This window comes from Ceratotherium simum, chromosome 35 (assembly GCF_057802395.1).
Source record: "Ceratotherium simum simum isolate JZ-2026a chromosome 35, ASM5780239v1, whole genome shotgun sequence".
In the NCBI taxonomy this organism is placed as follows: domain Eukaryota; kingdom Metazoa; phylum Chordata; class Mammalia; order Perissodactyla; family Rhinocerotidae; genus Ceratotherium; species Ceratotherium simum.
In genome coordinates this window covers 21,925,124-21,942,033 of record NC_141934.1, presented here as the reverse complement: position 1 = coordinate 21,942,033, position 16,910 = coordinate 21,925,124, and the positions used below count along the sequence as shown (strand labels likewise).

At 39.0% G+C, this 16,910-nt stretch overlaps 1 protein-coding gene across 7 annotated transcripts in view; it reads right to left on the bottom strand.

The window, feature by feature from the left end:
* Positions 1-16,910, bottom strand: part of HECTD4 (HECT domain E3 ubiquitin protein ligase 4) — a 178,414-nt gene that overhangs the window by 93,805 nt on the left and 67,699 nt on the right. For all 7 annotated transcript variants that reach the window (XM_087424193.1, XM_087424199.1, XM_087424200.1 and 4 more), the window contains exons 8-11: positions 11,970-12,162; positions 8,649-8,807; positions 2,750-2,863; positions 1,886-2,026 (exon numbers count right to left, since the gene is read on the bottom strand). In XM_087424193.1, the coding sequence (XP_087280319.1) occupies positions 1,886-2,026; positions 2,750-2,863; positions 8,649-8,807; positions 11,970-12,162 (607 nt within the window). The remainder of the gene's footprint in view (positions 1-1,885; positions 2,027-2,749; positions 2,864-8,648; positions 8,808-11,969; positions 12,163-16,910) is intronic.

Below are 16,910 nucleotides of genomic sequence, written 5' to 3'. Positions count from 1 at the left end.
TTTTCCCCAAAATTTATAACCTCAGTTCAAAACAAAAACCATCAGATGAACCTGAACTGAAAAACCTTCTAAAAATTACCTGACCAGCACTCCTCAAAAGTATCTTTTTCTCTTCTTCAGACAGGACAACTCTCTCCATCTATGTCCACGCTTGTTGATTATTTCTCTCACCATCTCAAATCTGCTGCTGAGCCATTCTAAGGATTTTTCCTCTTCACTCACTGAACTTTTCAAACCCAGAATTTCCAATTGGTTCTTTTTTTAAAAATAATTCATTTGTTAAAATTCTCTATTTGTCTAGTCATAGTCATCATACTTTCCTTTACTCTTTTAAACGTGGCTTCCTGTAGTCTCTGAATCCACTTCTAAAGGCTGCTTTACAGTCGTCATCCGCTCAGTCTCACGTCTGAGCTTCACCTGCAGTGTGTAGCTACTGATTTGTCTGCTCAGTTTGTTTTTTAAAATTCTTGTTTGTATTTTACTTTTTACTTTTTTTCATTTGTTTATTTTTATTATTCTTGTTTTTATTTTTAAGCTTGCCTTTCTAGGGGCCACCTCGCCTGAGTCAGAGGTTGTACTCAAACACCTTGAGCCAGTAAGACTTCCACCTGGATGGATCTGTTTGTTTTGGGGAGAGCACATCCAAGTTCAGGCAGTTCTAAACTCTGTCCTGGTTTTCACTTTCTGCAGAGTCCTCTCATATCTCTGCATGTGTATGCAGGCTCACATTCAGCCAGGCCTGTGTGAACAGCTTGAGCCCTCTCCGGCTGCTAGGCAGATGTGTGGGGAGCTTATCAAGGCCCTCTATAGCTTTCTCATGCCAAGCCCCTGGTCCTCTCTGTTTGTTTGCCACCAAGACTATTACTGTTACTGACATTGCTGCTGGGCATGAGTTTCTTCCATGCTCTGCTCCAAACCAAGTCAGTCTCCTCTGGCAGTTCATACGACCTGCCCCCCCCGGTAGAATTACTGCACTGACTGAGCTTGAGATAGGAGATAGGCGCTCCCTCAGCTAAGAACATCATAGACTTCCACTGTTCTTACCCAAAGTTCAGTGGTTTTTTATGAGTACCCACATCTCAATTTGGTGTATGCCTTTGGTCAATTTCCAGAGCCTAGAAATAGTTGTTTTTGATAATTTTGTCTGTTTTATCATTGCTTTACAAGGAGAGGATTTGCTGAGCTACTCACTCCTCCATACCACTATAGTTGACTTTGAAGCCATGAGATTTTAAGTAAATATTAACTTTTTTAAAGATTTTTTTTTTTTTATTTATTTATTTTTCCCCCAAAGCCCCAGTACATAGTTGTCTGTCACAGCTGCACATCCTTCTAGTTGCTGTATGTGGGATGCGGCCTCAGCATGGCTGGAGGAGCGGTGCCTCGGTGCGCACCCGGGATCCGAACCCGGGCCGCCGGCAGCGGAGAGCACGCACTTAACCGCTAAGCCACGGGGCCGGCCCAGTAAATATTAACTTAATATTAAGAAACATAAAGGTCCTTTATTGATAATTCTATCTAATTATAAGTTTGTGTATAAATAAATTGTTATCAATGTAAAACATTGTTAACAGCACATAATCCCACACCAAGTACAAATAAAGAATCAATTTTTGCACTAGAGTTCTGACAATTTCAGAAGGGACATAACAATTTTCCTTTAAAAAAATATATGAACTACCTCAAAAGTTCTACTTATTTACATACTATTTACTTAATCATAAACCAATCAGATAACAAGGATTTTGGGTTTCTAAATTCACAGAAGGAAGACTTGTCGACACATTTTGTTGCTTGAGCTATGCTCCCCCTTACTAATGTTGCTGGACTCGCTCCTGTTTCATGGGGGGAAATCTCTTCCTGCAAGACTATGAGTGCACCTCACCTTTGGGCTCAGTGATGATGTGGCTGACTCCAAGTCTCTGACAGACATAATGGAAGGCCTGATTCCCAGGATTACACCACTGATCAATATAGTCATTTGAGCACGTCCACAGCATATTGTTCACCGTATCATAACAGGCGCCTGAAAGAAGAGCATCCTTTATTCACCTGTCACGTCGTCACCTGCCTGGATACACACTTCTCATAAGCACTGCTACAGAATGGAAGAGCAGGGACTCTCCCCAGCGCTGGCAAGCCACGTCTCCACTCCCACATATCCACCTGGTAAAGCACTAGACTGCGACTCAGCAAGAACGCAAGACTCAATGTCTACTTGGCTTAACTCCTATGTGAGAATGGAGTAAGTCTCATGGAATAGATAGTTCTTAGTAACTGACTTATATGTGACCTTTTAATTCCAAAAGGGATTGAAGTGGCTTACATTAAAACCCAGGTACAATAGGACTAATTAACATTAACACACAATAGAAGCCTTAGTAACTGAGCCCAAAACTTAGATATGAGTTTCCTAGGAGCTCAGGCAAAGAGAAAATCCAGTATGTTACATAATGCTCACTTTCTAACAATAAGGATACCAATTCACCACAGGAAATAAACCTTTTTATGGCATTAATTTTTAGAAGAATTTGTTATAGGTATCATCACACAGCCCAGTGGACATTAGCCTCAATAGCAATTTATGCAGAGGAATTTCACATATGGCAATTTCTTATATTAAACAGTAGCATAAAAAAATTCTTTCTTTCAAGGAAACTAGAATACCACAGGGAATTGGCAAGATTTTTTTAAGAGAAATTGCTAAAACCTCGAATTTTCCAAGGAAATGAGGACATTTATTTCTTACCTAATCCTGGAACAAGAGCACCACGCCCCAGCGAGCTTCCAGCAGCATCTATGAGATCGGCACGACTTGTGAACTGACCATCCGAAATATTATACACCAAGCTAGAGGCGAGGACTATGGAAACAAACATTAAGCTGTTTAACAGGCCTTAAGATGATGGTCAGTCTACTTTTCAAAGCCTAAACTTTAGGCTCTTAACAAGACTTTCAGAAAAATCACACCTTTTTTTGTTGTCCATTGGTGGAACAATGAGGAGACAGGATATACACATAAGACCACAAAAAGAAAACTGTCACAAAATATCTTCCTAAATAGTGAACCATATTTTTGAAAGTGTTTTTAAAATGGCAACTTTTGCATAAAGGTTTTTTCAATATAGACTATCAAAAGGGTAACTGCAAGAGGGGTTATGATCATTAACATCACAAGGTGACAACATTTACAAGAAATACTTTACACATAATTGATGCTCAATAAATGTTAGTGGACTCTCTAACACAGCTCAGGTGCTGTCCTTCCAAGCATTAGCTCTAAAACTTGGGGACACTTTGGCCTTTTGCCTTAACTACAGGATAGTATAACGATGACAAGCATGGGCTTTAGGTTTCTGGGTTTGAATTCCAGCTACCACTTCTATGTGACTCTGGGAAATTTACTGAACCTCTCAGTTTCCTCATGTGTAAAGTGGAGATAACAAAAGTACCTGCCTTATACAGTTATCGTGAAGATTAAGTGAGTTAAAATACGTCAAAGATCCACACCAGGACTTATGTGCTAGATGCTATTATTGATATTATTCTTTTCTTCCCCACTTTCAAACATGAAATTCTAGCACCGCCTCTCAAGCTTTTTTTTTTTAACTCCCATCACTCTAGAAGTCCAGATGCTCATCATGCCTGACTTGAGCTATAATCTAAACTATACTCTGTTTCTTTTTTTTTTTTTTTAAAGATTTTATTTATTTATTTTTTCCCCCAAAGCCCCAGCAGATAGTTGTATGTCATAGCTGCACATCCTTCTAGTTGCTGTATGTGGGACGCGGCCTCAGCATGGCCGGAGAAGCGGTGCGTCGGTGCACGCCCGGGATCCGAACCCGGGCCGCCAGCAGCGGAGCGCGTGCACTTAACCGCTAAGCCACTGGGCCGGCCCTATACTCTGTTTCTTTTCTATTTTCTACTGTTCCATCCTGCACAGCAACAGAATGACCTTCCCCAAATCTCTTTTTCATTGTGTTTACCCTGCATATGCCTTCCCTCACTTGGCTGCTTATATGAATAAGAATCATTTTTCATGACTTAAACTCAGGACCTCATGCAGTCTCTCCCTTCCACCCATTCCACAATGACCTTTTCTTTCTCTGATTCTGCGGCACTTAGAGCAAATGTTCCACAAGGTTCAGGCAGTGATGCAGCATCATATATCATTTTCTAGTTGTTTCATGCACCTACATCATTTCTCCCATCCAGACTCGGAGCTCCTGAAAGCAAGCACCACTTCTTCCACTTACTGAGTAGTCCCCACAGTGACCAATATGAACAGGACACAAAAGGAATTTAAGCATTTACTGATTTGTTGGTCTAAAATAGAATTACTGTGTAAGCTATATCCTCATGAAAAAATGACACAGTGAAGGCCTGCTTTAATCAAATGGGGCCAATTTCAATTAAGTAAAAAAGCCATGTCAGGGAGACTAAAAAAAAGAGTTAAATAAGACTAATGGTCAATAAAAAAAAAAAACCCAATTTAAAAATTGACAAAGGATTTGAATAGATATTTCTCCAAAGAAGATACACAAATGGCCAACAAGCACATGAAAAGATGTTCGTCATCATCAGTCATTAGGGAAACGCAAATCAAAACCACAATGAGATACCACTTTAGACCACTAGGATGGCTATAACAAAAGAAAACAGACAATAAGAAATGTCAGTGAGGATGTAGAGAAACTGGAACCATTATACATTGCTGATGAGAATGTAAAATGGTGTAGCCACTTTGGAAAACAGTTTGGCAATCCCTCTAAAGAGTAAACATATAGTTACCATACGACCCAGAATTCTATTCCTACATATAAACCTATGAGAAATGAAAACATGTCCATACAATAACTTGCACAAGAATGTTCACAGCAGCATTATTCAAAATAGCCAAAAAGTAGAAACAACCCAAATGTCCACCAATTGATGAACAGATAAACAAAATGAAGTATATCCATACAACGGAATGTGATTCAGCCATAAAAAGGAATAAAGTAATAATGCATGCTACAACATGAATGAACCTTGAAAACATTAAGCTAAGCAAAAAAAAAAAAAAGCCAATCACAGGGAAAACTGGATAGCCACATGCAAAAGAATGAAAGTAGACCATTATCTTACACCATACACAAAAATTAACTCAAAATGGATTAAAGACTTGAACATAAGACCTGAAACCATAAAACTCTTAGAAGAAAATACAGGCAGTACACTCTTTGACATTGGTCTTGGAAGCATCTTTTCAAATACCATGTCTACTCAGGCAAGGGAAACAAAATGGGACTACATCATACTAAAAGCTTCTGCAAGGCAAAGGAAATCATCAACAAAAAGGAAACACAACACACCAACTGGGAAAAAATATTTGCAAAAATCACATATCCAACAAGGCACTAATTTCCAAAATATATAAAGAACTCATACAACTCAACAATGAAAAGACAAACAACCCAATCAAAAAATGGGCAGAGGATATGAACAGACATTTCTCCAAAGAAGATATACAGAAGATTTCATGTGCCAACAGGCACATGAAAAGATGTTCAACATCACTAATTATTAGGGAAATACAAATCAAAACTACAATGAGATATCACCCCTCACTCATCAGAATGGCTATAATTAACAAGATGAGAAATAAGTGTTGGAGAGGATGTGGAGAAAAGGAAATCCTCATATACTGCTGATGGGAATGCAAACTGGTGCAGCTACTATGGAAAACAGTATGGAGATTCTTCAAAAAATTAAAAATAGAAACACCATATGATCCAGCTATCCCACTACAGGTATCTATCCAAAGAACATGAAATCAACAATACAAAAAGATCTATGCACTCCTCTGTTCACTGCAGCATTATTCACAATACCCAAGACATGGAAGCAACCCAAGTGCTCATCAACAGAAGAATGGATAAAGAAGACATGGTGTGTATACACATACACACACACACACACACACACACATACACACACACACACAATGGAATACTACTCAGCCATAAAAAAGATAAAATCATCCCATTTGTAACAACATGGAAGGACCTTGAGGGTATTATGTTAAGCAAAATAAGCCAGACAGAGAAAGACAAACACTGTATGATTTCACTCACATGTGGAAGATAAACAAACACATAGATAAAGAGAACAGATTTGTGGTTACCAGAGGGGAAGGGGAAGGCATAGGCAAAAAGGGTAAAGGGGCACATATGTATGGCGATAAATAAAAACTTTAGACAGGGGGCCAGGCCCGTGGCATAGTGGTTAAGTTCAGCATGCCTGCTTTGGTAGCCCGGGTTCGGATCCTGGGCATGGACCTACACCACTAGTCAGCGAAGCCGTGGTAGCAACCCACATACAAAATAAAGGAAGACTGGCACAGATGTTAGCTCAGGGCTAATCTTCCTCAGCAAAAAACAAAACAAAACAAAACAAAAACAAAACTAGACTATTGGTGGTAAGCATGACGCAGTCTACACAGAAATTGATATATAATAATGTACACCCGAAATTATACAGTGTTATAAACCAATATGACCTCAACAAAATTAAAAAAATAATAATAAAAAAAAAGCCAGGCACAAATGGGCATATAATGTATAGTTCCTTATAAATGAAAAGTCCAGAATAGGTAAATCCATAGAGACAGAAAGTAGACTGGTGGATGCCAGGGGCTGGGGTGAGGGGAAAAACGGCGAGTGACTACTAATGGGTTTGGGGTTTCTTTTTGGAGTGATGGAAATTTTCTAGAATTAGACAGTGGTGATGGTTGCACAACTCTGTGAATATACTTAAAAATACTGAACTGTATACTTTAAGGGGGTGAAATTTATGGTATGAAAGTTATATCTCAATAAAGCCATTCCTAAAAACAAAGAGACTAATGGTAAATTTACATCATTTACCCAAGGGCTAAAGGGGACCTCCTGTTCACATGAACCATTAGAGAAAACAAGTTGTTGAGAAAAAGTCCAACCAATTTGATTTTAAAGGTAAAAAGAGTTTTGGAGTGGTTATAAATATCTAAACCCCAAACACATGCAACTACTTGAAATGGCCTACAGGCTAAGTTGATATTAGATAAATGATTTTGTTTAAACTGCTGAGGTCTGGGGCCGGCCCCGTGGCTTAGCGGTGGCTTAGCAGTTAAGTGCGCGCGCTCCGCTGCTGGTGGCCCGGGTTCGGATCCCGGGCGCGCAACGACGCACCGCTTCTCCGGCCATGCTGAGGCCGAGTCCCACATACAGCAACTAGAAGGATGTGCAACTGTGACATACAACTATCTACTGGGGCTTTGCGGGAAAAAAATAGATAAATAAAATTATTAAAAAAATAAAAAACTGCTGAGGTCAAATTTACATCTGCAAGCACAAGTTAGAGTAAGAAATGCTTTTCTAAAAATCTAAACGTGAAATATAATCCTTTAATGGAATTACTATTAACAAATTATTTTAAGAAGACAGAATATGAAACATTGGGAAATAAAAACAAGTAAACTTATTTTAGAACACTTTAATTTTATGCGCCTAAACAAATTTCAAGGCAAAAATGAATGCAAAAAAAATTGTTACCCTATATAAAAAGAACATTGGGTTTTTTCATTTTGGTTTTTTAGAAATACTCTAACATAAAACTTTAGTGCATACGATCACCAAACAATAGTGTGAAATACTATTATCCTTTTATTTTTTTACAAGTGGGAAAATTAAGGCTCAGAGGGGTTAAATGATGTCCTTAAGGTAAGAACACTAGAAAATAGCAATGTGAAAGGAACATTTTTTTTATTTTTTATTTTTTTGCGTGTGAGGAAGATCAGCCCTGAGCTAACATCCATGCTAATCTTCCTCTTTTTGCTGAGGAAGACCAGCTCTGAGCTAACATCTATTGCCAATCCTCCTCCTTTTTTTTTCCCCCCAAAGCCCCAGTAGATATTTGTATGTCATAGCTGCACATCCTTCTAGTTGCTGTATGTGGGATGTGGCCTCAGCATGGCCGGAGAAGCAGTGCGTTGGTGCGCACCCGGGATCCAAACCCGGGCCGCCAGTAGCGGAGCGCATCCACTTAACCGCTAAGCCACGGGGCCGGCCCAGGAACATTTTTTTATTCTATATTTTATTCCATTTAACTATTTGCCCATTCTGAAGCCAAAATTACACTGATTTAATAACTATAGTGTGTCTCCTTCTTCTATAAAAATATATGTACACTTAACATTAATTTTTCTATATATTATTTTGTATTATACATTTTCCACTTAACATTTTTCAAATGTATGTCTTAAAATGGAGGTGTTTCACATACTTATTTTAGTAGCTTTGGAATTCTATCATGGTGGGTAGAGCTCTTGCTAAATCATCAGTAAATAATGTGGCAAAAGATTATTTCCTAAAATTTTCCTGAACTCATTATTATTTCTAGTAATTTTATTAGACAATAGTTTTCAAAAGTATACTGTTATATCTACTAAAATTATATTTTTAATTCCTTCTAGCCTGTAACTATATTGATAATAGTTTTTTGTTGTTATCAGAGATCTATTGCAAACTACTGTTTAACAGAGCAAGTTTAAAATCATTAATAAAAAAGCCTTAAATTTCGAAGTTGGAGACAAATCAGGAAAAGTGTCACAAATAAAATTCACTTACTTTTTAAAGATGACAAACCACTTGTTCCACCAAAAAGAGAGCGGGTAGCAGAGCTGCCTGATCCCCCTGGAGGTGGGACCAGCATCACCAAGTACGTGCCACAGGTATATATGGGTGTCTTCCGAAGCATTTTCAGAGGTAGTCCACAGCTAGTATTTGCTGGTGAAAGGAATGAAAATGGTGAGTAGAAATATTTGACACACAGATTAATGTGATTATCAAAACAGATTTGAGTATAACGAGGGGGGCCCCAAATTCAAAATAGGATATGCCCGGATTTGGACAACAGAGCAAGAAGTAATAAGCTAAGAAAAAAATAATGATCTTCTGGCTCCATAGCCTGACCCCAGGCCTCCTCTTACATAATCTGAACATTTCTCAAATATGTTCCCAATATTCAATATGCCATTATGTCTCTAAAACTTCTTTCAAAAGAATGAATTGGTACATGGACCAAATCTCAAAATAAAAGAAGAATCCTACTGTTCGTGTTTCCTCTAGGAAACTGTGCTCTAATAGAGATCTTTCATTTTATACAGAATAAATTCTTAATAGCTTTGTGATATTACATTCATTACAAACAGCTCTGAACATGGAATCAGACAGAAATTTCAATCTATAACAAGTTAATAAAACCTTTCACGATATCTATCACTAAATAATATTATACCTGCATGATTTATGATAACCTGTTATATTTATATATTTATTTTTTAGGGTCAATGACATAAACTATCATTAAGAAAATGATTACTGTTTCTAATCAAGAGGTATAAAATGTACTTTAATCTCCCTTACTTACTGGCAGATCTGAAAACGCAGAGTGAATTTAAGGATTTTCTACATATTATCCTAGCTAGGACTGATAATGGAAAGTCAACCGAGTGCTTTACCTAGGAAGTTGTCGGGGTATAAAACATAACTGCCCAGATAGACATAAAATTGTCTTCAGATGGTTTCAATTAGAAAAATGAGAAAAATGAAATCTAATCTGTCTGATACTTGTTTTGAATGTTTGTGCTTCTAAAAAGCTCCATTTTTTAAAGTTCCAAGCCCCCAACAAGTATATTCTTCATTCAGGACATAATTCAGGAGCATAATTTTCATTGGTAAGAAACCCAAAAGGGGCACTGAGTAGAAAATTAGCAATTTTGTGAGCATAACATTATCATCAAGATGTTTTTAACAGACATACTCTCATTAACATGATAATAGGTATTAATTTATCACTGAATAAAAATTTCTAGGCCCTCTGAACGTTGAATTAATTGTCAAAAGTTCACTTAGCCTGTAACTGGTAAACTATTATGTAGCAACATCATGTTAAATGAATACATAGAAAATGTACATAAAAGAACAATGAGATTATATGTTTAGCACACAGATACCAGTTTTCACAGAATTCTAAGTATGCTCTTGCCTTCTAAGTTCTCTTTTTGATTTAGCCCATATTTTCTCATCCAACAAACATTCCTTTAGTATTCCTGTTGTTCAGGGTAGGATTCAATCTTCTCCCAAGGGACGAACCCAGATCAAGCCTTCAGCTTGTCAGGAAAATGTTTATTTAGGTAAAAAGGACTATCCTTTACAACGTATTTCCTATAACTCAAATTATCCACATACCCAAGTTATAACAACTATTAATAATTTCCCCACTTACATTTAATACAATAGAGACCTGTGGAAATCAAATACTATCCTTAAACTCTAACATGGACTAATAAGTATTTACTTCAATAGTCTCATAATGAATTAATCACAAATATTTTCTCTTCCTAACATTTTAATATATAAAGGATTAAAGCATAAAATTGCACTAAATTAATTAAACATATTAATTCAGATGCATTTTTCTATATATGGCATCTTTTTCTAGCCTTATCTTTTACTACAGTTCATGATTTGTTATAAATTTATGTAGTTGGTATATAATCTGTAAACTCTTGAAGAATAATTCTTAACCTTTTTTGGGTCATAGATGACCTTGAAAATCTGATGAAAATTATGATGATACATAAGATGTTATTTAAAACTTTGGGGGAGCATGTTTATGAACCTCTCAAATGCTTAACCCAATTAAGAACTCCTGCTGTGAAAGTGCAGAACAGTGTATTTAGTGTGTAACCTTTTATTAAGAAAAGGAGGAAAATAAGAAGGCACAAATTTGTCTTTAATTTTATTTGCATAAAGAAACTCTGTAAAGATAAATAAAAACTAATAAATATAATTACCTATAGGGCGCAGGTGGGGACAAAATACAGAACACACCAAGATGTAGGAGTAAGATTCTCTGCATATACCTTTTTTATTGTTTTCAAACTCTGTAAATGTATTACTTACTTTAAAATATTAAAGCACAAACACTAAATGATAAATTTTAAAAAAAGCAATCTCTATTGTGGAAGGTTTGTCTCTTACTTGCGTGGTCAAGATTGCATTTAGTGAAGATGATGCTAAATATGAGCTTTTTACATTCATAAAGCATATGCTAAACATGAAATCAATTAATTTATACTGCCAGTAATGATAAGGTATTTACAGTTAAAGACAGAGTTATTTTAAATTATTACAGATTCATGCCAATTCATGTCCATAGCCAACAACATGTGTTAACTTGGAATAAAAAAAATGGACAACGACTGGAAGGAGATAAAAAGGTGAAGTATGTAAAGCAAAGTGCTTTGTATGGCACACTGTAAGTGCTCAATAAAAAGTATTGCCTGAATCCACAGGCAGCTCTCACTAATTACAAGCTGAACGTATCAAGCCCTGAAAAGACATGGAGGAAACTTAAATGCAGATAATTAAGTGAAAGAAAGCCAATCTGAAAAGGCTACATACTGCATGATTCCAACTATATGACATTCTGAGAAAGACAAAACTCTGAAGACAATAAAAAGATCAGAGGTGGCAAGGAGGTGGGGAGAGGGGAGGGATGAACAGGTGGAGCACCATAGGATTTTTAGGGCAGTGAAACTACTCTGTATGATACTATAATGATGGATACCTGTCATTATGCATTTGCCCAAAACCATAGAATGCAGAACACCAAGAGTGAACCCTAAGGTAAACTATGGACTTTGGGTGATGACATGTCAATGCAGGTTCATCACTGTAACGAATGTACCATCTGGTGGGGGATGTTGATAATGGGACAGGCTATGCACGTGTGGGGGCAGGAGGGCTATGGGAAATCTCTGTACTTTCCTCTCAATTTTGCTGTGAACCTAAAACTGCTCTAAAAAAAATTAAGTCTTAAAAAAAGATAGCTGAGTGGAGCTATACAAGGTAAACAGTTATGGTAAGCAAAGAGTAGCATACCTGCTTGGTCCTCTTTCAGTGTGTTGGAGATGGTGGAGCCAGTAAGGGCAGCCAGCGTTGCGGATGGGGAGGCTCTGTAGCGTGAAAGTCTGCTCAGAAGCATCTCATTAATGCTTTTTGCAGACTCGCCCTCTTTTCTCATTAGAATTGTGCGTTCCTGAAGTGGACTGGCTACAAATACACCATTTTCGACCTAATATTTCAAGAAAAAGAGGTCCTTAAGTGATATCCGTTTCCATTTAGTCAGCAAATTTCTACTTGAGAATTGTATTATTGTGATCCGGTTGTTCAAAAATATTTCAAAAACCGCACCTAAGTAGATGTATATCTCAAACCTTAAGTACACTGTAGAAACTACTGAGAACAAGAGAAAGGCTATGCTAAGTTTGAGAGTTTTCATTTTTCATAATAGCCCAGATTCTAAAAGTAATGAGCCAAGTTTATTATGTTCTACGAAAAGCTGTTGATTAAAATTCTTTATATTGAATTCCACAGGCAGCTCTCAGTAATTACAAGCTTCTGACAGGTACAAGTAAGATGAGAGGAAAACAAATCAATCAGTTTTTGATTTACTATTAAGTACTACTATGAGGATAATGTCTTCTTGAAATATAATTAGTGGCTAAAATCCAAACTCTGTATTAACAGCAGTTAACATTAGCCCCAGCCGCTTGGGTATTGGCAGAAGAATCCCGGAGAAAGGTAGACTTTGTCTGCTAAAAATACATCCTAGCTTCAACTGGATCCTTTTGGTGCTCGGCAGTTCTTCATTCATCACTTGATTATTCCCCAGCAAAATCTCTGGAGTATCTCTGAAGGATTCCAAAATTCCTTCACCAATTTTGAGTTTGACTTTAAGCAGACCACCTGGCTTTCTTTATTGCTAAAAAGATCCAGACCACTCACTGTAAGCTGCTCCCAGTCATCTTTCTTTTTTTTTTTTTTTTTTTTTAAAGATTTTATTTATTTATTTTTCCCCCAAAGCCCCAGTACATAGTTGTCTGTCATAGCTGCACATCCTTCTAGTTGCTGTATGTGGGATGCGGCCTCAGCATGGCTGGAGGAGTGGTGCCTCGGTGCGCACCCGGGATCCGAACCCGGGCCACCGGCAGCGGAGAGCACGCACTTAACCGCTAAGCCACGGGGCCGGCCCCCCAGTCATCTTTCTTCCAACTCAAGAATCTTTGTATTCAGCCTCATTCATTCTTCCTTTCCTCTTAGTTCAGAGGAAGAAGCACTTCACCTCTTGTTATTTAAGGTTAACTCTTCCACTTTTGCCTCCTCTCTAACTGCTCCCTTAATTAAGTCCCTTCTGCCCTTTCATCGTCAACGTCTCCCTCTCTATTGACTTCCTTCTCCTTGATTTCAAATATTCACAGGTCTCCAAGATCTTAAACAAAACCTTGGTGGCCCATTGAAATACCATCCCTTTTCTCCACTTCCACTCATTGTCAAATGTCTCAAATATATCTCATGCAGCCTCTGCAGCCCACTGCCCCCTTCCAGACCCGGGCTCCTGGATCTGGCTGGAGTCTCAGAAACTACTGCCACCAGCAAAGATGGGCAGGACTGGCCTGCACCTGTCGGGTACAGAGAAAGAGGGAACAGGAGTGCAAAGTGGCAAGGCTTACAGAAGCAAATAAAAGCAAAGAAGGAGTCCAAAGTGAAAGGTTGGTAAGAGAGAAGAGGCAAGAGAAAGCAAGTGAATTCAGGAGCATAGCCAGGAAAGATTCCCAGAGGGGGCTGCACATAGTGGGGGAGACATTTATGACACATTCACAGACAATAAGGGAAAGGATTTCTTAGAGATCCCAAAAATGCTGTTTCTATTTCCTTGCCCCTGCTTCTCAACCCTTTGCAGTTACTTAACTCAGCACTCTCTAACAAGTAGACATTCTTGATGGTCCACAAGTAACCTAAAACCAAAACCATTGACCTTTTCCTCAACTTCTGTATAGGTCGTGCCATGGTTGCCTTGGAGTTCTCCTTCCTCAGTCTTGGTGGGAGAACACAATCCTGGTTTGTTTATTTTTAACATGAACACTTTCCTATGTGTAAGGCACTCTGCTACTGAGCAAAGCCAACCCAGTCTTTGCCCTCCTTGCTCTCTCTTATTCGCTTGTTCCGCATCTCCACTGACTTAAATGGGAGTTTACCTAGGATTAGACCTAGCCTCTGGTGTCTAAGACCTCTGCCTGGAACACACTGTCCCTAGATCTTCCCGTGGCTGGCTCGTTCCCATCATTCAGGTCTCAGGTAGAATGTCATCTCCTCAAAGAGGCCTTCCCTGATTACCAATCTAAAGAAGAATCTCCTCCACAGCCCCTCCAAGCCAGAGTACATCATCCTGTTTTGTTATCGGCACAGCTCTCACCACTCTCTGAAATTATCTTACTCATTAATTCAATTATTGTTTGCCCTTCTATCTCCCCTACCGCGACTGAATGCCAACTCCCCAAGAGCAGGGATCCTGCCCACCTTGTTCACCATAACATTCCCAGCACTTAGGAAGCACGCAGTAAATACGGGATGCCTCGCTGAATAAACAAATCAATGCCCTCGCCCAATCCCACCTCTCCGCGGCAACTCCCACGTTTCTATATACAGACCCATCCTTGCTATTGAGATCTAGTCCCACTTTTCTAACTGCCTCCCACTCCTTGGCATTTCAACTTGAATAGCCTACTGTCACCTAAAATTTAACACATCCACATCTTACCACATCGTTTTACCCCCACCCTCCTGCAAGATTAACCTTTACCAAACATAGCTCTATTTATGCTGCACAACTCTAAATACAACCCTTCAAAGGCATCCAAGACAAAAATCAATCACTTTAAGCTTGGCATTCAAAAGTATTACCCAATATGGCCCTATGAGAAAAACAATGGATAACTAAAAAAGAACCAAAAACTATATTATTGTGTTCAAGTACTTTGAAAATACTGAAAAGAAAACCAGATAAAGCACCTGAGGGAAGCAAGGAGGATTGAGGTTTGCACACAGTGGTAAATCTACGAACTGCTATACTTAGCAAAAGAAGCTCTTCAGGATTAAAAAGCTACAGATTTAGAAAGGAGGAGAAGAGCCCGAGAGGAGTAAGAAGCAGCACAGAGTCAGTAGTGACAAGAAGCTTCCCTCCTGGCTACCTCCCTGGCCCCAGCCACCATCATCTCAAGCCTTATGACGGAGCTCGCCTCTTAACTGGTCTCCCGTTTCCACCTGGGCACCCGTAGCTTTCCTCTCCACACACCAGCCAACGATCACTTACAAATGTAAAGAAAACCATGTCCTTCCCTGTTTGAAATGTTGTAGTGACTTTGCAACACACTTATACTAAAATCCAAACTACTGATAAGGCCCATGTGGTCCAGCGTCCGCTAAACTCCCAGCCTCGCCTGCCTCTGCTCACCATTCACACCACGCTTTCGGCCGCAGTGGCCTTCTGTCACTCCCCCGAACACCAAGCTTCCTCCTAACTCTGGGCCTTGTACTTGCTGTTCCCCCTTCCTGGACTTTACAACCATGCCAGTTTGCCCAGGACTGTCCTGGTTTTAGCACTGAAAGTCCCATGTCCCAAGAAATCTCTCAGTCTCAGGCAAACTGGGATAGTTGGTCACTCTATCTGTCAGGATGGATGGCTGCTTATCATTCAGATCTTGGCTCAAATGTCCGTCCTTAGAAAGGCCCTTTCTGCCAGCCAAACTAAAGCAGCTCCCCTCCTCCACCCCATTCACTCTCTATCACATTATCCTGCTTTATTTTCTCCCCAGCATTTATCACTAGCTGAAATTATTTTGTTCTTGTTGTTTACTTTCTCATTGTCTAACTCCCCCACTGTAATGTAAGCTCCTTGAAAACAAAGGCTTGTTACCCTGCTACCCAGACAATGCAACATAGTTGGTACTGGATTAATACTGGATGTATGAAGGGCATCTTAGTCATCCGGATCATAATTTAAAGGAAGTGATAACCTGTAGGGAGAAGGAGGGAAAGGGACCTAGTATGTCCATTACTATAATGACCATATGTTTGGCAAGGGACATAAAAAGGATAAAATAGCAGTAAGACTGTCACTGAATCTATCTAAATAGCAGTTTATAGAGAGCACATGGGATCAGGAAGAACTCTCAGAACAAAACAGAAGTGAGATGTAAAAACTGTGCTCTGAAAAGGTAGAAAAGAGTTAAAGAAGATTCTCAAGCAGAGAAGTGTCGAGTATAGAAGTAACCAAATCAGGAAGGAAGATTCCAAGCCTCAGCTATCCTGTAGTCTTAAAAGGCCAGAATTGTAAGCATCTTAGAGCTTCAAAATGCCTGTGACTTCAAGTGGTAGACTGTTACAATAGCGGCCCCAGAGAATGACACATCCCGGTATTCATGCCCTCATTTAGTCCCCTCCCACACTGACTCTGGGCTTGGCCGTTAGAAAGCATGATGCAAGCAGAGGCTTGATAAGCGCTTGTCCTTTTGAAAAGCTCCCATCTGAAAAGCAGCCTCCACGCTGTCAAGAGGTTCAGCCTAGATTACTGAGGTCAAATGGAGAGAGACTCTGGAAGATGAGAGATCATCTTGAATGCTCCGGCCCCAGCCAAGCTCCAAGATTAATGAAGTTGCCAGTGTGACTTCAGCTTTACCATGTAGAGAAGAAGAACCATCTAGCTGAGCCCAGTCAACCTATAAATCACTATTGCTTGAAGTTACTTAGTTTTGGGGTGGTTTGCTGAGCAGCAGTGGATAACTGAAATACCCCAAAAGTCAGAGACATTCTGTGATCCAAGTGTTAGAGGTTGTTTTATATTAATAATAATTTAAGTTAGTTAGGGAGAGTATTCTCTACATTCCACTTCTTTACATCATAATCCTAATTGTATTTCTATAGTCTACCTCATATAATGGCTAGTTATCTAATTCTATTCTGAGTTAATAAGAAATCATTTTG